This window comes from Pan paniscus, chromosome 3 (genome assembly GCF_029289425.2).
Source record: "Pan paniscus chromosome 3, NHGRI_mPanPan1-v2.0_pri, whole genome shotgun sequence".
Lineage (NCBI taxonomy): Eukaryota > Metazoa > Chordata > Mammalia > Primates > Hominidae > Pan > Pan paniscus.
The window spans coordinates 148542501-148565602 of record NC_073252.2 but is presented as its reverse complement, the minus strand read 5'-3'; the positions used below and the strand labels follow the sequence as shown (position 1 = coordinate 148565602).

General features: G+C 34.9%; 1 protein-coding gene across 5 annotated transcripts in view; it reads left to right on the top strand.

Moving 5' to 3' along the window:
* Nucleotides 1–23102, top strand: part of LRBA (LPS responsive beige-like anchor protein) — a 799485-nt gene that overhangs the window by 368609 nt on the left and 407774 nt on the right. For all 5 annotated transcript variants that reach the window (XM_055111907.2, XM_063603583.1, XM_034959239.3 and 2 more), the window contains exon 37: nucleotides 22379–22545. In XM_055111907.2, coding sequence (XP_054967882.2) covers nucleotides 22379–22545 — 167 coding nt within the window. The remainder of the gene's footprint in view (nucleotides 1–22378; nucleotides 22546–23102) is intronic.

Here is a 23102-nt window from a genome sequence, read left to right as displayed (position 1 = left end):
GATTGTGTTATTAATTCAATTTATTTTATATGCCTACCTAGTTTTCCCTATGCCACCTACCAGATAGTCTAATTTTTCATTTAAGATGCTACCGTTATATACTAAATGCCTGTATGTTTGGGGTCAGTTTCGAGTTTGATTTTTTTCCCATTAGTCTGTATGTGATTTCATATACTAGTGTCAAGCTAGCATATTAATCAATTTAATTATTGAGTCTTTACAATGTGTTTTGATACTAATAGGTCTATGTTCCTCCTGCTTCTCCTCCTCTTCCTCCTTCTTATTGCCCTTTTGAATTTCTTTTTTCAAAATTCTTTGGCTTGTTAATCTAACATTAGATTCAGCTCGTCTGATTCAAAAGAGTATTTTCATTTGATGCTCTTGGGCTTTTCAGGCATGCACTCACATCTTCTGCAGATATTCATAGTTTTACCAACTTTTATTGGTATCAACTTACCAACTTTAATGCTTATAATTACTTTTCCTTGTCTAATCGAATTGACTTCTATCACCAGTGTGATGTTAAAAAATAATAGTGAGCATCTTTTTCTTGTTCCTGACTTTAGCAGAGGTGTTTCAGTGTTTCCCTACTAAGTATGACATAGCCTTTGATCTGAAGTATATATGCTTTATCATTTTAATGAAATATTATTTAGTACTTTTTATGGAGTTTTTCTGTAAATGAAGAATGTTGTTCAATTTCGTCATCCTTAAGTGGAGCAGTGGAGTTGATATTCATAGTATACTTTTTTCGATGTTACATATGTCAATATTATGCCAATATATTTTGGTCTTAGTTTTTTCTTTAATCTTGCCAGATTGTATCTGCTAATGTTTTGTTTTAATTGTCATGTTCTATTCTTAAATTGGGTTGTGGTTGTTTTAACTTTCTATGCAATCTTAGTCATTTGTGAGGTTTTAGCTTCAGTGTTATACTTGCCTCTTGTAAATAACTTTACAATTTCCATTCTTTTTTCATGCCCAGAGACAGGGTGGGGAGCATTGGAATTACCCTCTTTTAAAGGTTTGGTGGGATTCACCTTTAATGTTACTGACTATAATGCAGACCTCATTTCCAGTTTCACATTTCCAAAAATCTGCCATATTTCTTTACCTAGGTGTCTTCTTACCCATTTATATTCACTTTGTCTAAAACTTAAATTCATTGTTTTTCCTTCCCAGATTTTCATTAGCTTTATTAATAAAAGCAAAATGGTATGAAATTGGGAAATATACACTTCATTCTAGACGGTTACCGGCTCTTAAGAATCAGGAACCTCTGGTACTATTGAAGGGGGAGGAGGATTTGGGCGAATAACTTGAAGTCTGTGCCATAATCTCCCTTTACTTTTCTATTTGTAAACTTCTGTCAAATTTTTATTCATGTAGTACATGATACATCACTTCATGTGAATTCATTTTTTTATGTAACCAGCAATATTACAATTATTACATTACTTGGTACAACAAGCCATTTCTGTAGTATAGAATCTGTTGTATGTGTTAAGTAAATACTGAAATCTTAGTCTATAAAAATGACTTTGAGTCACATATTCTTATTATGCAAAAGAAATTTTGTCATTAATTGTCATTACCAATTATCATTGTTAAATAGACTGAATTTAACAATTTTCATGGCTTGGTTGATGCCATTTTTACATGATAGTCCAATCTAGTGATTATCAATTTATTACAAATTATATTTCATTTTACACAATCACAAAAAATATAAATTCTGTGCTGCTACTTCAACTTATTTTGTAATTTATTTCATTGTGTTTGTATAAGAGCTATAAGCATATGAAATGCTTCTATATATGTATAATCTAGATATGCCCAAATCTATTGTTATTGGCACTATTATATAAATAAAATCAAAAATTCTTTTAAAAATAGAATTCAGGTACTTCCCAGAAGGTTAACCTGAAATACCCTGACCTAAGAAAAATTTGATTTAGATCAGTGGCTCTTTTTGTGTTTTAATTCATTAATTTTTGAGCTGGAGAATACTGTAGCCAAGAAAAGAAGAAAAATATAACAGTAAATAATAATAATAATAAAAAGAGAACCTTCTCCAGTATCTTTGCCCCACCAAGAGGCAAGACAATGTTTTGGCACATAGCATTTTAGGCTTTTTATTATGAGTGTTTATTTGTGTATCTATTTCATAATATAAAACAAATATAAAATACACACATGATTGTTTTGAGTTGGCGTCTGGCTCTGTGGTTTAGGCTGAAGTCCAGTGGTGGGATCATGGTGCATTGCAGCCTCAAACCCCTGGGCCCAAGTGACCCTCTCACCTCAGCCTCCAAGGTTAGCTGGGACTACAGGTGTGCCTCACCATTCCTGGCTAAGATTAAAAAATTTTTTTTTTGTAGAGATGGGGTCTCGCTATATTGTGCAGGAGAGTTCCAAACTCCTGAGCTCAAGTGATCTTCCCACCTTGGCCTCTCCAATTGCTGGGATTACAGGCATGAGCCACTTAGCCTGGCTCAAAAATGGGGTATTAGGTGAAATGTTCTGTTCTTTGTATTTTGAGTTAATAGTTCTTTTTTTTTTTTTTTTTTTGGGGGGGGGGCTAATGGACTCTTTGAGAATCTAACCTTGATAAATTCATACAAATATAACACATTTTACATGTAATTTTTACATGTTTATGGATTCTGTCTTGGGATTTTCTTATGTAAGGGTCTGTATGGTTTGTATGTATCACTTCTCTTATTACAATCATGTAGGAGAAATCGTTAAAGGCTGACCTTTACTACCTTTTGTTTTGTTATGGACGTTACATTAGCAATTTCTGGATTATATTCTTCTTGGACAACTTGTGAGAATTACTTTTAACCATTAAAAATGTTTTGAAATTATTGGTGACTACTGAGGGAAACAAATATTACATATTGACTTCTTTATAAAAGGTTCTGTTTTATTTTAATTTCAACATCTGGTATAGGCTTGGAACATAGGAAGCTCCCAAAGAATTGCTGAATGAATGAAATTGTCAGTAATGGAAGACATACGTTAGGATTAAAGATTTCCATATCCAGCTAACATAAATTTGGGGAATCAGTTTTTTCATTTGAGATCCTAGATTCTTTAATATTAAGATAATGTTTCATTAAAAATTACCTTCTGTTTATATCCTAGTAGATACAGCAAGTAAGAAAGTAATCACTTTGTTCCCTAGCATTGCTTACTGGATTGTCACTGTTTTTCTTAATGAGCATTTAATGATGTATAAAGGCAAATAATTTTTTTTTCTTTTGGAGATGAAGTCTCGCACTGTCACCTAGGTTGGAGTGTAGTGGTGCGATCTTGGCTCACTGCAATCTCTGTCTCCAGGTTTCAAGCGATTCTTACGCCTCAGCCTCCCGAGTAGCTGGGATTACAGGCGTCCACTACGACGCCTGGCTAATTTTTGTATTTTTAGTAGAGACGGGGGCTTCACTATGTTGGCCAGCCTGGTCTCGAACTTGTGATCTCAGGTGATCCCCCTGCCTTGGCCTCCCAAAGTGTTGGGATTACAGGTGTGAGCCACCATGCCCGGCCGGAATTTAAATCTCTATGAAAATTATTTCTGAACTTAACAATTTGATGGTTGAAATATGGACTTTGTAGAATACCCGGAATTTTTTTAAGGGTTGAGTTGGTTTGTTAAAACGTTTAAATTCATGCTTAAGAGCATGAATTTAAAATATTTAATTACACGTAAGTTGTAAAATCGTTTTTGCAGTCTGTAGTGTATGATAGACAGCACAGATTTGGGATTTGTAAGAACTAGGATTTAGGCATTGTTCTGCCACTAATTAACTATGTAGTGTTGGATAGGATACTTAATTTCTTTGTAATAATATGAGGTTCCTTAAAGCTCATTAGTCTAGTCTCAAATCTGTAGCTTGTAATATTTTTATTCTAAAACATAGGTTGTAAAATGGCAGTATTAGTTATTTGGAGTCTCACCTATGTAATTATCTTGGTATTTCCTTTTCATTCACTTTTGTTGATGATTGAAACTACACCTTGAATATTTGTTATTTCTGTTTACCTTGCTCTTTTCTAATGACTTTATATGTTTTTTCCTATGTGCATGTGAAATTGGTAGAGTGCAAAATGTCTTGAGCTGTGTAAAGATTAGTTGAATGACAAACTTTTTTCCCACCTTTGTCCATTATCTCATTTTTACCATTACTGAATTGAACTCCCCATTTTGTTTCTCATTTAGTGGTTAAAATACAGTGCAAACGAAATCTTATAATACTATTTTTTCTTACTAGCTTTTAAAGTAAACTCGTAATTAGGAAATAGTGCAAAAGTAATTTTATGTGAACCTGCTATTTATGCTTTCCTATTTGTCTTTTCTTCTTTATTCTCCCGCTTGATTTTCTCCTAACTTTTTCCCCTATAGTTTTCTTTTTCTAGTTGGCCACCTTATCTTAAAAACCCTAAGTGAGAAGAAGGATGGTCAAAGTCAAGGATAACTTTTTTAAAACTAAGAATACCATTCTTTTGCCCAGGATGGTTCTGCCTCAGTGATTAATGTACCCCTTTCTCTTCCCACATTCCTCCCTTGATATACGCTTTGTGTTTATCACTTTTGTCATTTAGTGAGGAGATGGTGGATTGATAGATTTTGTGTCATCATAGCCTGATAGCAAAGTATTAGAATGTTAATTCTCATCCCAGTTTTGATATCTACTACCATGGTGGTTTTGGACATTTTAGTTAATGTCTTTATTTATATTTCTGCATCTCTAGCGTAGGAACTACGAAATGCTAAGCTTGACAATATTTGCTTCATATATACACAGTCATGCACCACATAATGATGTTTTGGTAAATGACGCACCACATGTACAGTGGTGGTCCTATGAGATTTTAATGGAGCTGAAAAACTCCTGTTGCCTACTGACATTGTAGCCATTGTAATGTCATAGTGTAACTCATTACTCACATGTTTGTGGTAAGGCTGGCGGAAGCAAACTTGTGTTTCCATTCGTATGAAAGTGCAGCACAATTATATAATACTTGGTAATGATATTAAACGACTGTGTAACCGGTTCATGTATTTACTATACTATGCTTGTTATTTTAGAGTGTATTCCTTTTGCTTATTTAAAAAAAATGTTAACTGTAGAACAGCCTCAGTCAGGTCTTTCAAGAGGTATTCCAGAAGAAGGCATTATCATCATAGGAGATGAGAGCTCCATGCATGTTACTGCCCCAAAGACCCTCCAGTGAGACAAGATGTAGAGGTGGAAGGCAGTGATATTCATTATCTTGACCCTGGATAGGCCTAGCCTAATGTGTGTGTTTGTGTCTCACTTTTTAACAAAATTTAAAAATTGAAAAAATGAAATTTGAAAATAGAATAAGGTTTATAGATCAGGCACAGTGTAATCCCAGCACTTTGGTCAAGGTGGGAGGATTGCTTGAGTCCAGGAGTTTGAGACCAGCTTGGGCAACATAGGGAGACCTTGTCTCTACAAAAAATAAAAAAGTTAGCCAGGGGTGTGGTGGTACACCCCTGTAGTCCTAGCTACTCAGAAAGCTGAAGTGGGAGAATCACTCGAGCCCAGTGAGTTGAGGCTGTAGTTAGCTATGATCGTGCCACTGCACTCTAGCCTCTGTCTCACCAGAGCAAGACTCTGTCTCAAAAAAAAAAAAAAAGGAAATTATAGAATAAGGATACAAAGAAAGAAAACATTTTGGCACAGCTGTACAATGTGCATTTTAAACTGTGTTATTAAAAAAGAGTTAAAAAGTTTAAAAAAATTTTAAGTTTATGAAGTAAAAATGTTACAGTGAGCAAGGATAATTTATTATTGAAGAAAATAATTTCTAATTAACTTAGCATAGCCTAAGTGTGCAGGGTTTATAAAGTCTACAGTAGTATACAGTAATATCCTAGACCTTCACATTCACCCACTACTTGTACACTGACTGACCCAATGCAACTTCAAGTGCTGCAAACTCCATTCATGGTATGTGCCCTATACCATTTTTTTTTGTTTTATACCCATTTTTCCCATACCTTTTCTGTGTTTAGGTATACAAATACTTACCATTGTGGTATAGTTGCCTACAACATTTAATACAGTAACATACTGTACATATTTGTATGGCTCCTAGGCTATAAACAGTATGATGTATGCCCTCGTCATTAAGCCATGCATGACTATATATACAAATATAAATTGTAGCTTTTCTGTTTTCTATCATTGTTATTTTCTTCACCTTTGATAAAAATAATATCAATAAATATGAAAGATAAAATGCCGGTTGAGTATCCCGTATCCTGAATGCTTGGGACCAGAAGTGTTTCAAATTTCAGGTTTTTAAAGATTTTGGAATATTTGTATTATATTACTGGTTGAGTAACTCTAATCTGAAAACCTGGAAATCAGAATGCTCCAATGAGCATTTTCTTTGAGGGTCATGTTGGTGCTCAAAAAGCTTCAGATTTTGGAGCATTTTTAATTTTGAATTTTTGGATAAGGGATACTCAACCTCTACCAGTATAACCAACTGACAAGTATTCAAGTTCTTTTTAATGTCCAAATTGCTATAGTTTGAATACCCAACCAGTGAGACATGATTACTCTGCAGCAGTTGACCTTAGCTCTGACTACCTCATCAGATAAAATTGTTGACTAGTCTTGGCATTGTCATTCACTAAACCATGTGAAGTGAGACACCACTGCTGCACCTTTACATCAGGATAATAATGATGTTTACCTGTAGCTATGTTGTGAGGAATAAATGGGATTTGATAAACCTAATGTACCCATTACTCTGAATCCATATTAAGTGTTTAATAACAGCTATTTTTTTCTTCAAGTAATCTCTGGAAATTGAATGCTTATATGTGCCACAGTGAATCTAGGACTCTTATCTCTGCCATCAGGTTCCTATCTACACTATTGCTGGATAGAGTTGTATCAGAGCTCTGGAGAATACCTCTTCCCATCTTACAAACAACTTTTCCAGGCAGTAGCTGTTTTTCTTTATCCTGTTGCCCAAAGCGTGGACATAGACCTCTCCTTTTCTCTTTTGTGGGCCTTGCAATGATAGAAGGGCATCACAATGCAGAAGAGGAAAACAAGACAATACTAGATATTGCATCTCCTAGGATTCATAGGCCACACTCTTGAACAGGCAGTTTTTCTTGACTATGTCTCCCTCTTTCCCCAGGTCGTCTCCCTTTGCCATGTTGCAGAAGCTAGTTCAGCTCTCCAACAGTGAGAGCTCTTTTGACCAGATTCTTTCTCGAGTTCAGGATCACTTGCTTCCTCTCTTAGAGAAGAATCTTGCTTTTTCCTCAGTCCAGTGTTACCCTTTTTTCCTGTCTCAGGTTGAGTGACAACGGCACCATCAAATTTTTTTAAGGAAACTCTTACCCCAATTTATCATATATGTTGTAGCGTCTATAGACCTGGACTATGCAATAATAATATTTTTCAGTTTTCATATCCAAAGTCTTGTGTATTTAGTCTGGAACACACTATTTTTAGAGGTTCTTCCATGATGTGTTTTACTTGTCATACTCTCAACTTTAGCTTTTTGAAAATGACCAGGTTAAAAGAAAGGCCTCAATATTTTCTGCTGTTACTCTTCTGTAGGTATCTTTCGAACATCATATTCTTACCTGTATAAAGCACAGGTATATACATACATATAACAAGAAATAATAATTTTTGAGCTGTTTGTGAAACTAAAGGAAGTATCATTGGTGGGGTAAAGGAAGACCACTTAAAAGTGAATCGATGAGATTTTGTTTGCAAATTGTTAAGTGATGCTGCACCAGGTTAAAAAAACAGCTATTTTACTTGGATGCTTACTATTACTATATTTCTATTAAAGCTAGCAAGCTAGAAAAAGCAAAAGGTTTATATGTAGGTAAAACTTGCAGGCATTGTTGATCAAATTAAATCCAAACTGGAAGAGTGTTTTTTCATTATCTTCTCAGTATGTTCTTGTAAAATATATTTTGAAAACCAGACCTTTTAATGCATTGAAAATCTCTTCAAAGAAAATGTCTGAATATATCCCTCATAGATATATCAAGCCTTACTTAAGCTTTCAGTTTATGGTATCTTCTGGTTATCTTAACCATAGACCAGATTATGTACTAATGTAAAGCCTTCCTTTTCTTAATGGATTTTAAAATAAGGATTAATAAGAAACTAAGCTAATTAAAAATCTTTACAGTGTATTTTATACAACATTTGTTTATAATTTAGACTTTTCTCATGTGCACTTAGAATATTGGCTATTGTTGTTTCTGGTTTATTAATAAAAATTAAAGCACTGAATATAAGATCAAGCATTTTATAATACAAAGTATTTTATTTTGCAAAGCAAGTATTTTACCATACAAAGCAAAATGGAAATACTTGAGTTGATAAAAATAGTTTCCTTCTACTTACCTTTTTATATTAGTGCTGTTTAAGTATGGTCTGCTGACTAAATTACTTCTTAGTAATCCACAAAGAGCTGAGTACAGAAATTGAATATTTAAAAAGTTTTATAGCTTGAATGTCTGGCAATGTCATCAAAGGCATCAGTGCTAAAGGTGTTTAAAAAGGTTAAAAAAAAAACAAAACTGGCCCTTCACTACAGGTAGTTTGAGAAACAGTATTTATAACCCAGTTAATATTCAGGTGTGTTGTTTTGAAATGGTCTGGGTTGGCAATACATTTGAATATGAATTAAAGAAATTATAACATTATAACAATCATCAGCTGAGAAATACAAATCTAGTTAATATTTTGTATGTTAAATGATTTATATAAACCTTTGAGGAATAATTCCTTTATGAAGGTAATTGGTAAAAAAATGTATTAGTTACCCAAGGAAAATATAAACATGTATCAGGATATTTAAAAAGAGAAGGCTCTTTATTACATGTCTCATTCTGTTATTCCTATCTTTGCTTAAAAAAATGCATTTATTTGAGCTTGTTCTCTTAGTTTTTGACCTCTTTTATTTTCTACATTTTATTTTTTCTATCCCTTTCTTCTTGGTGAACAGGTACTTAGCCTTTAATTCCTCTGTGAAACTCTCCCTGTTTTTTTTTTTTTTTTTTCGAGACAAAGTCTCACTCTGTCGCCCACGCTGGTGTGCAGTGGTGTGGTCTTGGCTCACTGCAACCTCCACCTGCTGGGTTCAAGCACTTCTCTGCCTCAGCCTTCTGAGTAGCTGGGATTACAGACTCCTGCCACCATGCCAGGCTAATTTTTGTATTTTTAGTAGAGATGGGGTTTCACCATCTTGACCAGGCTGGTCTTGAACTCCTGACCTCATGAGCCACCTGCCTTGGCCTCTCAAAGTTTTGGGATTACAGGTGTGAGCCACTGCCCCCGGCCTTTTTTTTTTTCTTTTTTCTTTTTACTTTTTTGAGGCAGGGTCTCTTCTGTCACCCAGGCTGGAGTAGAGTGCTGCAATCTCGGCTCACTACAGCCTCAACTTCCTGGGCTCAAGCAATCCTCCCACCACAGCCTCCCAAGTAGCTGGGACTACAGATGTGTGCCACCATGCCTGGCTAATTTTTGTATTTTTTTTTTTGTGGAGATGGGACTTTGCCATCTCTACAGGCTGGTCTGGAACTCCTGAGTGCAAGGTATTCATTTGTCTGCCTCGCCTCCCAAAGTGCTGGGATTACAGACATGAGCCACTGTGCCCAGCCTCTCCCTGATTCCTAATAGTTCCTTCTTTTTCTCTGTTTCCAAACATACTGTCTATAACTCTTTGAGCAGTTATCTCATAGTTTATTTCTTTCTCAATATTGTATTTATTTTACTAAACTACAGTGAGATACTGGAAGACAGGGACTATTTGTTATGTATTTTGATAACATCACAGTTAAGCCTACAATAAATGTTAGGTTTACCTTTATATGACTGGCAATGTTCTAATCATTTTATGTCTATTCTTGATCCTCCTGAAAAGCATACCACATCATCTCCTCTTTTATATGAGGAAACCGAGGCACAGGGTTTCAAATAACTTGCTTAAGCATGAATGTGTCAAAACCAAGAGTTAAAACTCAAGTCATCTAGCTCTAGAGTTGGTGCTCTTAACTACATTGTTAATTATGATTTTTATACATAATTGCTTATTTTCTTTCTGGTTTTCATGCTTGTTCTTGAACTGCTTTTATTTGAAATTTATTTTTGTTTTTGAGACAGGGTCTCACTCTCTCACACAGGCAGGAATGCAGTGGCCTGATTATGGCTCACTGCAGCGTAACCTCCTGGGCTCAAGCGATCCTCCCGCCTCATCCTCCCAAGTAGCTAGGACTACAGGTGCATGCCACCATGCCCAGCTGATTTTTCTATTTTTTGTAGAGATAGGACTTTGCCATGTTGCCCAGGCTGGCTTTGAACTCTCCTGGCCTCAAGGGATTTGCTGGCCTCGACCTCCCTAAGTGCTGGAATTAGAGGTGTGAGCCACCATGTCTGGCCTTGATATTTAAGTGTAAGATTTACCTATTTGTAGTAGCAAATATATTTATTCATAAGTAGGAGACCTTGCTAATACAACTAAAAGACCCTAGTTTTTTATGCTTTTAAAAATCCATTGGTTAGGTACAGTTAAAAGATGATAGGATTTGCTTAAGATCATCTAACTCTTTTGCAGATTAGCAAAAAGTAAAGTTTAAGAAATTAAAGCTTCTTAATTTTACCTCTCTATGTGTAACCATTTATACATAATATTTTGTGAAGATGTACAGTCATCCCTCTGGATCCATGGGGAATTGGTTCCAGGACTAACTGCAGATCAAAAATTGGTCAAGACCTGGTGCAGTGGCTCACACTTGTAATCCAAGCACTTTGGGAGGCTGAGGCAGGAGGATCACTTGAGGCCAGGAGTTTGAGACCAGCCTGGCCAACACTGAGAGACCCTGTCTCTACAGAAAAATATTAGCTGGGCATGATGATGTGTGCATGTAGTCCCAGTTACTCATGAGGCTGAAATGGGAGGGTTGTGTGAACCTGGGAGATGGAGGCTGCAGTGAGTTGTGATCATGTCACTGCACTCCAGCCTAGGTGTCAGAGTGAGATTCTGACTCAAAAACAAAACAAAACAAAAAATTTGGTCGAATCTGTGGATGTAGAACCTGGGGATACAGAGAGCTGATTGTTATTTTTGTCTCATACTATGGTTTTAAAATATAATTCTGTGGTTTCAACCCTATCCTTTGCTTACATTTTATGTTATTACTATTTTCTTGAACACAGATAGCAGCCATAGTTTACTTTATTTTCCAAACAGATGTATGATGTATGTTTGCATTGTTGAAGGATTCACTTTGTCTTTTTGGAAGATGCTTAGGTATTTGTGGGTTTTATTGTCAATAAGTACTCTAAAGAAATAATGAAAACAAAATATTATGTGTGGAATTGGCACACAAGTAGAAACTATAGCCTTCTTATTAGTGTTGGCTTGTTTTTACAAATATTATATATACTTCTGTTAAGAGTTACAGAAAAAAAAAGCATTTGAAACAAGTTTTTTATTACCAAAAGTGTAAAGCAAAAGAATAGAAGAACCTATATTAATCTTCAAATTATTTAAAAATATTGTCTGAGGACTATAGTTTGTAACGATAAGAACTCAACACGTTGTATCCAGTCTATTAAAACAAGAAGAAATGGAAGAGATACTTTGATAAGTGTTCTGCCTGTTTTAACCTGAATGCTATTATGGGGGGAAGGGAGGAGGGGGATGCTGCTCTGTCTGTTTCATTGGCTTAGGCTTTTTCATGCTGAGAGAAATCAATACTTTGAGTGGTTGCATGACAGAGGAATCACTACAGAATTAAAGGTGGCTGTCACACATTGTCATTGGTTGACTTTTGTTTGCTGTTGAGATTTTTTAAGCTTTCATTTTTCTGTCTTTTCTATGAGTCTTTCTGAGTTTCTGTAGATAGCTTTTTTTTTTTTTTTTTTTTTTTTTTTTTGTTAAAGATCACACTTTAAGGTAAGGGATCAAGTACAAAGACCTCCAAAAGTGAAATACTGAGAAACTTCTTCGTTTATTGTCCCTGAAGTGATTTCACTTTTAAATTGTTTTCAGTGAGACAAGTAATTTATAGTGTAAGTGATTTTGAGACAAATTGAGAAGTAAAGTACTACACTTAAACATGTGTTTAGCAGAAGCAATGCTTGGTTAACTAAAAATGTAATAATCTGTTTGTAGCCATGTAAAAGAAAGAAGGTCCTGACATGGAATGATGTACAGTTTGATTCCATTATATAGGAATGACATCTTACTCTAAACAGTGACTACCTCTGTAGAAAGCAACTGACCAAACAGGGAGGAGGTAGAAGAGAGAAATTTCTTTTTCTTTTTTATGTCGTTCTTTGATTTGTTTTTAAAAGCAAGTATATGTTTCTTTTAAAAGTCTTTAAAAGAGGTTTTAAATACAAAACTTGTGAGACCAAAACAAATTGTTTAATTAGCATTAAACATTATCAATTTAGGAAAAGGGCTTGCTATTTTAGCATTAAAATTGTGCGTAGTTTATTTTTATTTCAAAACTTAACAAGAACTTAATTGCAAACTTAATAAAAATTTGCTTTTTATAACCTATTTCTTAAAAAACCTATTACTCTGAAAACCTAACTTTAGAAACAATGTATGTTTAACATCATTAATTTAATTTTTTTGTGATACTAAAACAAAGAGTTTGTGAGAAGTCTTCTAGCCTTCCAATCACAACCCCTTTCTGCCCTGTTAAGGTAACCACTGTTCTGAATTTTATGGTTGACATTTGCTTTTGTTTTATTCTTTCAAAACTTAAGTATGTTTCTTTTAGCACTGTAATTTCTTGCCCAATTTTTGACCCTTATATAAATGGAATTATAAAACATGTATTTTATTCTGGAAATTTTATTTCAACATTATGTTTCCAACATTTAATTATTTTCTTACATTTTTCAACTTCTCTTTCATTACTACATAGTATTCCATTATGTATAGACTGCTAGCTGTTCATTACCTCTTTCTACTGTTGATAGGTAATTGGATTATTTCCAATTTTTAGCTATTCCGAATATGTAGACCATTAGTTTTTAAATAATCTCTTCTGTTTGTTTGGTTGTTTTCAGTGTTTAGCTATTATGAATAATGCACTTTGAATATTTTATATGTCTGGCGTACATCCTCGTGCATTTCTGTATGGTGGAATTACTTGATTACAAAATGTTCATATTTTCACTTTTAATAGATATTGTCACACTATCTTGCAAAAGTGTATACCACTCCCAGCCTCAGTGTAGAATTGTTCTTATTATTCAGCATTCTCATCAACAGTTGACTGGTGATTTTTATTTTGGCATTCTGATGTACTTTTATTTTGAATTTTTAAAAGAATTGAGTCTATTCTCCTGCTTGTTATATATTATCTATTTTTTACTTTTGTGAAGTACATGTTGCTCTCTTACCCAGTTTCTTATTGGTTATCTATCTCTTCCTCATTGATTTGTAGAATGTATTTACCTATTTGCTATATGAGCCTATTTTTTGGTGTGAGTATTTTAACTGCTTTCTCTATCTATACCTTGTCCATCCACTTTTTAAAAACTTCTTGCTGGGCACGGTGGCTCATGCCTGTAATCCCAGCACTTTGGGAGGCCGAGGTGAGTGGATTGCTTGCGCTCAGGAGTTTGAGACCAGCCTGGGCAACACAGTGAGACCTCATCTCTACAATAAATCGAAAAAATTAGCTGGGCATGGTGGTGCGTGCCTCTAGTCCCAGCTACTTGGGGGACTGAAGTGGCAGGATCACTTGAGCCCAAGAGATTGAGGTTGCAGTGAGCCAAGATCACACCACTGCACTCCAGCGTAGACAATAGAGTGAAATCCTGCCTGAAAAAACAAACAAACAAACACTTCTTAAATAAACTTTATTTTATATTTAAGTTTAGTTTGCATGTAATAAAATTTTAACTATACAATTTGAGGAGTTTTGATAAAGGTGTATATCTGTGATTTTACCATTATAATAAAGATATAGGAAATTTTGTCATCCTGGAGAATTCCCCTGTGATCCACTGTGGTCAATTCCTCTCCATATACTCATATCCAATCCCAGACAACCAGTGATCTGATTTCTGTTATTATAGATAGTTTTATCTGCTATAAAATTTTATATACATGGAATCAAATAGTAGGTACTCTGGATTATTTTGGTCAGCATAAACTTTTTGATGTTCATTCACATTGTTGTGTGTATTATTGGTTTGTTTTTTTAAATACTAAGTTGAATTATTTTGTTTATCCATTCAACTATAGGCAGACATTGGGTTGTTTTCAGTGTCTGACTTTTATGACTAAATGCACCATGGGCATTTTCATACAAGTTATTTTTGTAGAAATATGTTCTTATTCCTTTTGAGGAAATACCTAGGAGTAGGATTGCTACATGCTACTGTAAGTATATGTTTAAGCTTACAAGAAATTGACAAACTATTTTCCAAAGTAGTTGACAACTTTACAATTCAACCACCAAGGTAGGTATGAGAGTTCCAGTTGTTCCATGTCCTTGTCGGTGCTTGGTATTGTAGCTCTTTTAAATTTCAGCCGGTCTAGTGGGTGTATAGTGATAGCTTATTGTGATTTTTATTTGCATTTCTCTACTGACTAAGCATCTTCTCATGTGCTTTATTAGCCATTTGTATATCTTTTGTGAAATGCCTGTTCAAATCCTGTGCTAATTATTTTTAATTAGGTTGTTTGTCTTATTGAATTGTATGAATTCTTTATATATTCTGTAAAGAATTCATTTGTCACTTAGATGTATGTTAAATATTTTTTTCACAATTTGTGGCTTACCTTTTATTTTATACATGGTTCTTTTAAAGAGCAGGTGTTGGGCCAGGCATGGTGGCTCACGCCTGTAATCCCAGCACTTTGGGAGGCCAAGGCGGGCAGATCATGAGGTCAAGAGATTGAGACCATCTGGCTAACATGGTGAAACCCCACCTCTACTAAAAAAATACAAAAAATTAGCTGGGCATGGTGGCGGGCGCCTGTGGTTCTAGCTACTCGGGAGGCTGAGGCAGGAGAATGGCGTGAACCTGGGAGGTGGAGCTTACAGTGAGCTGAGATTGAGCCACTGCACTCCAGCCTGGGCGACACAGTGAGACTCTGTCTAAAAAAAAAAAAAAAAAAGACCAGGTGTTTTAAATTTTGATAAAGTTTATTTTGTCAGTTTTTAAATTCTTGTGATTTTCTTCTATGCTTTCTGTTATGCTGTCCAGTCTAACAACACTACCTATCCCAAAGTTATAATAAAAATCTGCTGTTGTGTTTTGGAAATGTTATAGTTTTAACTTCTAGATTTATATCCTTGATCCAGTTTGAATTAAGTATTTTTTGTATGATATTAGGTGAAAGAAAAGATTTGTCTTTTTTTTTTTTTTCTCATGTGGATAGCCAGGTGTTTCAATACCAGTTGTTTCTTCATTTTGTCATCTCTTTCTTCATCTAATAACCAGTGCTCTTCATTTCTAGTTTTATAATATGGTGGGAAGGGTGTAAAGTCTTACAATTTTGTTTTCTAAAGTTACTTTGCTGTTATTACCTTTTTTTTTTTTTTTTTGAGATGGAGTCTTGCTCTACCGCCAGGCTGGAGTGCAGTGGCGTGATCTCGGCTCACTGCAACCTCCAACTCCCTGGTTCAAATGTTTCTCCTGCCTCAGCCTCCTGAGTACCTGGGATTACAGGCATGTGCCACCATGCCAAGCTACTTTTTTTGTATTTTAGTAGAGATGGGGTTTCACCTTCTTTTCTAGGATGGTCTCGATCTCCTGACCTTGTGATCTACCTGCCTCGGCCTCCCAAAGTGCTGGGATTAGAGACATGAGCCACCGCGCCCAGCCTACCTTCTGTTTTTATATATGTTTTAGAATCAGCTCTTCAGTTTTATAAAAATTGCTAAAAATTTTTATTAAGATTGTGTTGAATATATAAAATCAATTTTTAAAATGTTGAATCTTTAAATCTATAAACTGTATATTTTGTATATATAAATTGCATATTTCTTCATTTATCTAGCTTCTTAATTTCTCTTAACTATTTTATGGTTTTATTTTTTATAAGATCTGTATAAATTTTAAAATATAGCTAAGTATTTCATATTTTTCATCCTGTTGTAAATTTTTTTTTCATTATTATTTCTTCTTCTTTTTGGCTCTGTCACCCAGGCTGGAGTGCAGTGGCACAATCTCGGCTTGCTGCAGCCTCTGCCTTCAGGTCTCAAGCCATCCTCCCACCTCAGCCTCCCAAGTAGCTAGGACTAAAGGTGCATGCCACCACACCGGGCTAATTTTTGTATTTTTGTAGCTTTGGGGTTTCACCATGTTGCCCATGCTGGTCTTCAACTCCTATGCTCAAGCAATCCTCCTGTCACAGCCTCCCTAAGTGCTGAGATTACAGATGTGAGCCATCTTGCCCGGCCTCAGTATTATTTCCTCTTAAATGTTTGGTGGAATTCACCGATATAACCATGTGCGCCTGAGATTTCTTTATGGTAAAGTAGTTGAGTTCAATTTCTTTATTAGAGAACATACCTATTAACATTTTCCATTTCTGTTTTTTTTTTTAAATCTTTTAGGACTTTTAAAAAATATTTATTTATTTATTTATTTATTATACTTTAAGTTCTGGGATACATGTGCAGAATGTGCAGGTTTGTTACATAGTTATACACGTTGCATGGTGGTTTGCTGCACCCATCAACCTGTCATCTGCATTAGGTATTTCTCTTAATGCTATCCCTCCCCTTGCCCTCCATCCCTGGACAGACCCCAGTGTATGATGTTCCCCTCTCCGTGCCCATATGTTCTTATTGTTCAACTCCCACTTATGAGTGAGAACATGCGGTGTTTGGTTTTCTGTTCTGGTGTTAGTTTGCTAAGAATGATGTTTTCCAGCTTCATCCACGTCCCTGCAAAGGACATGAACTCATTCTTTTTTATGGCTGCACAGTATTCCATGGAGTATATGTGTCACATTTTCTTTATCCAGTCTAACATTGATGGACATTTGGGTTGGTTCCAAGTCTTTGCTGTTGTGTATAGTGCTGCAATAAACATACCTGTGTATGTGTCTTTATAGTAGAATGATTTATAATCCTTTGGGTGTATACCCAGTAATGGGATTGCTGGGTCAAATGGTATCTCTAGTTCTAGATCCTTGAGAAATTGCCACACTGTCTTCCACAATACTTGAATACTTGAACTAACTTATACTCCCTCCAACAGTGTAAAAGCGTTCCTATTTCTCCACATCCTTTCCAGCATCTGTTGTTTCCTGATTTTTTAATGATCGCCATTCTAAATGGTATGAGATGGTATCTCATTGTGGTTTTGATTTGGATTTCTCTAATGACCAGTGATGATGAGCTTTTTTTCATATGTTTGTTGGCCGCATAAATGTCTTCTTTTGAAAAGTGTCTGTTCATATCCTTCGCCCACTTTTTGATGGGATTGTTTCTTTCTTGTAAATTAGTTTAAGTTCCTTGTAGATTCTGGAAATTAGCCCTTTGTCAGGTGGATAGATTGGAAAAATTTTCTTTCATTCTGTAGGTTGCCTGTTTACCCTGGTGATAGTTTCTTTTGCTGTGCAGAAGCTCTTTAGTTTAATTAGATCCCATTTGTCAATTTTGACTTATGTTGCCATTGCTTTTGGTGTTTTAGTCATGAAGTCTTTGCCCATGCCTATGTCCTGAATGGTATTGCCTAGGTTTTCTTCTAGGGTTTTTATGGTTTTAGGTCTTACGTTTAAATCTTTAATCCATCTTGGATTGATTTTTGTATAAGGTGTAAGGAAGGGGTCCAGTTTCAGTTTTCTGCGTATGGCTAGCCAGTTTTCCCAACACCATTTATTAAATAGAGAATCCTTTCCCCATTTCTTGTTTTTGTCAGGTTTGTCAAAGATGAGATGGTTGTAGATGTGTGGTGTTACTTCTGAGGCCTCTGTTCTGTTCCATTTGTTTTATATATCTGTTTTGGTACCAGTACCATGCTGTTTTGGTTACTGTAGCCTTTTAGTATAGTTTGAAGTCAGGTAGCGTGATGCCTCCAGCTTTGTTCTTTTTGCTTAGAATTGTCTTGGCTATATGGGCTCTTTTTTGGTTCCATATGAAATTTAAAGTAGTTTTTTCTAATTCTGTGAAGAAAGTCATTGGTAGGTTGGTGGGGATAGTGTTGAATCTATAAATTAATTTGGGTAGTATGGCCATTTTCATGATATTGATTCTTCCTATCCATGAGCATGGAATGTTTTTCCATTTGTTTGTGTCTTCTCTTACTTTCATGCAAAGGATGAATAGTAAAATTAGGTAGAGCCATGACATCTGGAAGGAAAAAATTAAATATTGTCTCTATTCATTTACATTTAAAGAGCTAAAATGGTCGCTTTGTCTATTTACTGTGAGTGACTGAATTTCTTCTGTGGAGGTTTATTTATCCTATATTGAGTTTCTTCATTCTTTGGTTATAAATCTTAGGTTTCTTTAGCAATAATCACATAAAATAGAATTGTTCCCCAAATGCTTATTTTTTTCTTTTTATAGTCAAATATTTTGTGACCATGTTGTGATGTTATATGATCTAGTTTATATAGTGCTTACAATAGGAACACAGAAAAGTTGATATAAAACATAAAAAATTCTGTCTTAAAGTTGAATGAAAGTTTTAGATTTGACCGTTTATGTTACCGATAAATAGCAATATTTGTTAAAGTCTCTTGTACCTCCACTCAACCTCCAAATACAGGTATACATACGTACACAAATATGTGTACTACAAATAAATAATATGTATTTGATTCTAAAGTAAATATTTCTTATCTCCACATGACTTTGAACGATATTTCATACATAGGATTTATTATTGGTTTTTAAATAAGAACATCTTCAAATTACATTATAAGGACACTTAAAAAATAGTTACAAGTTCATTATATCTTTATGAAACATTCTTGTTTGGTTTTCTTTTATCATGTTTTTAGGTCAGATGTGACCCTAATATTCCACAAAGAGACAGAGATTGATAATCAGGAAAGAATAGCCCTTTAATGTGATTTATATCTATAGATTTTATGTCAGATATGAAAAGTTGCTGTTCAAATTGTAAAGAAGGATCCATTAAAGAACACTTTAAACCATTTTACCATTTAGCTTACCTTGAGCCCTTGTTTTTAGAATTATGCCTTTTAGAACAAACTTTAATAGCTTATCAAATGTTTACAAAATATAATTTGATGTTAAATTAATATAATATTAATAAGAGATAGAAATGACAAGCTATTTAATAATGTGTTTTTGGTTACTTTTAATGCTGTTTAATATGAAGGTATGTGGTGGTTCATAGCATTTCAGAAACCAGTGATTTTCTAAATCTCATCAGTAGATTTGAATTTCCTCTTAGGTGAAGTTAGACAAGGACAGATATGGATATAGTAGAGAATGTTGAAAGTTTACAGTTCTGTGAATGTCTATCATTTTGTACTATTTGTTTTAGTGTATGGTTGGGTTAGATATGAAATAACCTATAGAATGCTTCTCAGTTCTTGAATGAATATATAAAAAATGACATATCAGTTGACATTTTTGTTACAATGAAATAATTTCCTAGTTATCTTCACTTAAACTGCTGCCCTTTCATACATTTCTTAATCATTTTCTTTTATTTGCTCAAATCATATTTTTGACAAAGTGAACTCTTCTGTGGTTTGTTTGGGTCAATCTTTTTTAAAAATATAGCATGTGAAATTTGCTTTTAATTTCTCATCAGTTATTCTAGTTCTTAGTAGGATTTATTTTCTCCACATCAGTGTTTAGATTAAATAAACAGTTTGCCTTTACCAGTGAACATCTCTCAGAGGTTGAACTCAGGTACTCTCAAGTACCCTCTCAGAGGTTGCCCAGAATCTTTGGATTAACACAATCTTAGATCTAATATAACCTGCTAATTTTGCAGATGAGGACATTTAGACCTAAAGAGGTAAATGAGTGAATTGATCAAGACTGACAGGAGATATTAGCAAGGGTGATACCATAACCTGGTTTTTGTTTTGCTTCCCAATCTTGTAGTCATTCATATAAGTATACTATGATTCCTGTGACTTTTTTCTATACTCATTCTGCATTCCAGAGTTTCTTCAGACTATTACTTGTTCTACCTGTATTTTGTACTTGGGTCAAACTCTCTTGCTTTGTCCCTCCCTGAAATTGATTAATGTTTTTCTGCCTTGCCTTTGCTTTAAAGGTTTCCTTTATTCCCACCCAAGACTAACTTCTAAAATTCCTCTTTATATAATTCAGCTTTTCTTCTCCCTAGCATAGTGTTTTGCACAGACTAAGATATTTGATTCCTGGCCGGGCGCGGTGGCTCACGCCTGTAATCGCAGCACTTTTGGAGGCCGAGGCAGGTGGATTGCCAGAGCTCAGGAATTCGAGACCAACCTGGGCAACGCAGTGAAACCCCATCTCTACTAAAATACAAAAAAATTAGCTGGGTGTGGCGACGTGCACCTGTAGTCCCAGCTACTCGGGAGGTCGAGGCAGGAGAATTGCTTGAACCCAGGAGGTGGAGGTTGCAGTGAGCCAAGAAGATCACGCCACTGCACTCCAGCCTGGGCGACAGAGCAAGACTGTCTCAAAAAAAAAAAAAAAAAATATATATATATATATATATATTTGATTCCTTATGCATGTACATATACACCATGCAAAGGATGAATTGCTTTTGGTGTAAGGAACAAAAAAACCAATTTTTTTGGATGTTTCTACTGGTTTACAGTGAGCAGGAGTTTATTGGCTCTTAAAAAAATCTTTAAAAAGTCTCATAGGGGTTGGCTGGTCTTGAGAATTTGATTGATCTGGAAGTTCATGATTCTGGAGTGAGCTCTGTTTTTCTACAATTTTCATAGTTCTGCTCTCATTTTGGCCATATCTTCAGGCCAGCTTCCCTCATGGTACAGAGAGCTTCCAATACTCCTAGAATTTGCTGCTTCTTTTACACCCTGAGAGGAAGGAGGGAACCAACTGTCCAACAAAATCTTGAACTTTGCCCTACCTGTACCAGTTACATCAAGTGTCCTTCCCTAATCCAGTTTGCCAGTGTGGTTGTGATTATTACAATTGGTTCAGGACAATCAGGACTCCTGTTTGTTGCTGGGGTGGTGGTGGGAGTAGTGCGTGGCAGCAATCTATCGAAACTGGTATACTGTAGGAGAGGCAAGCATCCACAATGTATATTCCATATGTAAACTAGAAATATTTATCCCAACATCAAGTTTATGTTACTTATCTATCAAAGGATATGTGTGTGAGGGTGGGGGAGAGGACTCCAGTAGACACTGAATAGAACAAAGGACCAAGTTTACATCCATCTTTGTTTTCTTATTTTAAACAATGCCTTAACTACAGTATCATAAACATGACACCACAAGTATCCGAATTCCAAAAGAAGAGAAATAAGCGTTTTGGAAACTAGCAATTATAGTGTATCTGATTACTGACAAATAATTCTAAGGTGTTTTTTGGTAAAATTGATGATACCTAAGACAGTACTTTTCAGACTTTGATGTATATAAATTGCCTGGGAATTAAAATTCAAACACAAAGTGAATGGATTTGGGGTGGGGCCTGAGACTCTGCATTTGAAATAAGATCCCAGGCAATCCCAGAGCTCTTGGTACATTTTGCTAGGACTTAAAAGACCAAACAGTTTCATGTTCTAAAGGTATTTAGAACTAGCTCAATTTACTATTGTAAGCTGCTATTGTCTCTTTTCTGGCCCTGTGCAGTGGCCTCATAACTGCCAACTTCACTTCTCTTGTCCCACTACAATCCATTCTCTAAATAGCAGCTATATGATCATTTTAATATGTAAATTTATCACTTCATTGCGTAAAACTTTCCTCTGGGATTCCATTACATTTGAATAAAATCTGAACTCCTTACCATAATACAAATGATGTAGCCCTGGCCTGCCTTTTGAAAATTATTTCTTACCATTATTCTCCTTATTCACTATGTCTCAAGTCCTTTGCAATTTCACTTCATGCTGTTTGTCGTGCTGGGCCCCTGCTTCTTACAAGACTGTCTTTGTCTCATTGTTCAGGTCTCTACTTGAATGTTTACCACTTCTGAGTGTATCTCATGATTGACTTCACAGAAGTAAATTCTTGTGGGATGTTTTATTGAGACAGCAGATCACTAATCTCAGTTAGGTGAATGAGGAATGTAAAAGTAGATTTAAAATTTTGGTTGTTTTGATTTAGGGTAAAGATTATTTCATAATGGATTTTAAAGGTTTTTTTCACATTTTTTATAGTATTATTTTTTTTTCTCTCCAAGTCACTGTGTGCCCAGTATTCTGCAGACAAACGAGAAGATGAGAAGATGTGTGATCATTTGATAAGAGCAGCAAAATATCGTGACCACGTGACAGCAACTCAACTAATCCAGAAAATTATCAACATTCTCACAGACAAGCATGGAGCCTGGGGAAATTCTGCAGTGAGGTAAAGGGATACCTTTAGGATTTGGCCACTGATTTTCTGTAGATGGCTTAGGTTTAGATAAATGACTTTGGATATGATCTAAGCCAGATGAAGAAGAGAGTAATTTAATTTTGTCTTTCATCATCTCTATGAATTTAAAGCCAAAGGGAAGGAGAAAATCAGTATGGGTACAATTATGGATCTTTATAGATCCATATTTATCCAATCAGTATGTGTACAATTATGGATCTTTGTAGATCAGTTTCCTCAACTACTTCCAAAATAATATTTGCTTTATCTACTTACTCCTTTTGAAATGAATTATTAAGGGAAGCAGTTAAACTATCTTACTATCTACACTTATAGCCAAATTTTTACGTATATAACATTTTATTTTAAAAAACTATGCTCTTTTTATATTTTTTAGTTATTTGAAAGTAACCATATTTTCAAAGTATAATTTTGAAAATACAATAAAATGATTTTTTTTCTTATGTTGCAAATTTCAGGACTGTGATGATAAACTTGGTTAAATGCCTTCTTTAAAGTTTTACTCAATATATCTACCTTCTTTTAAG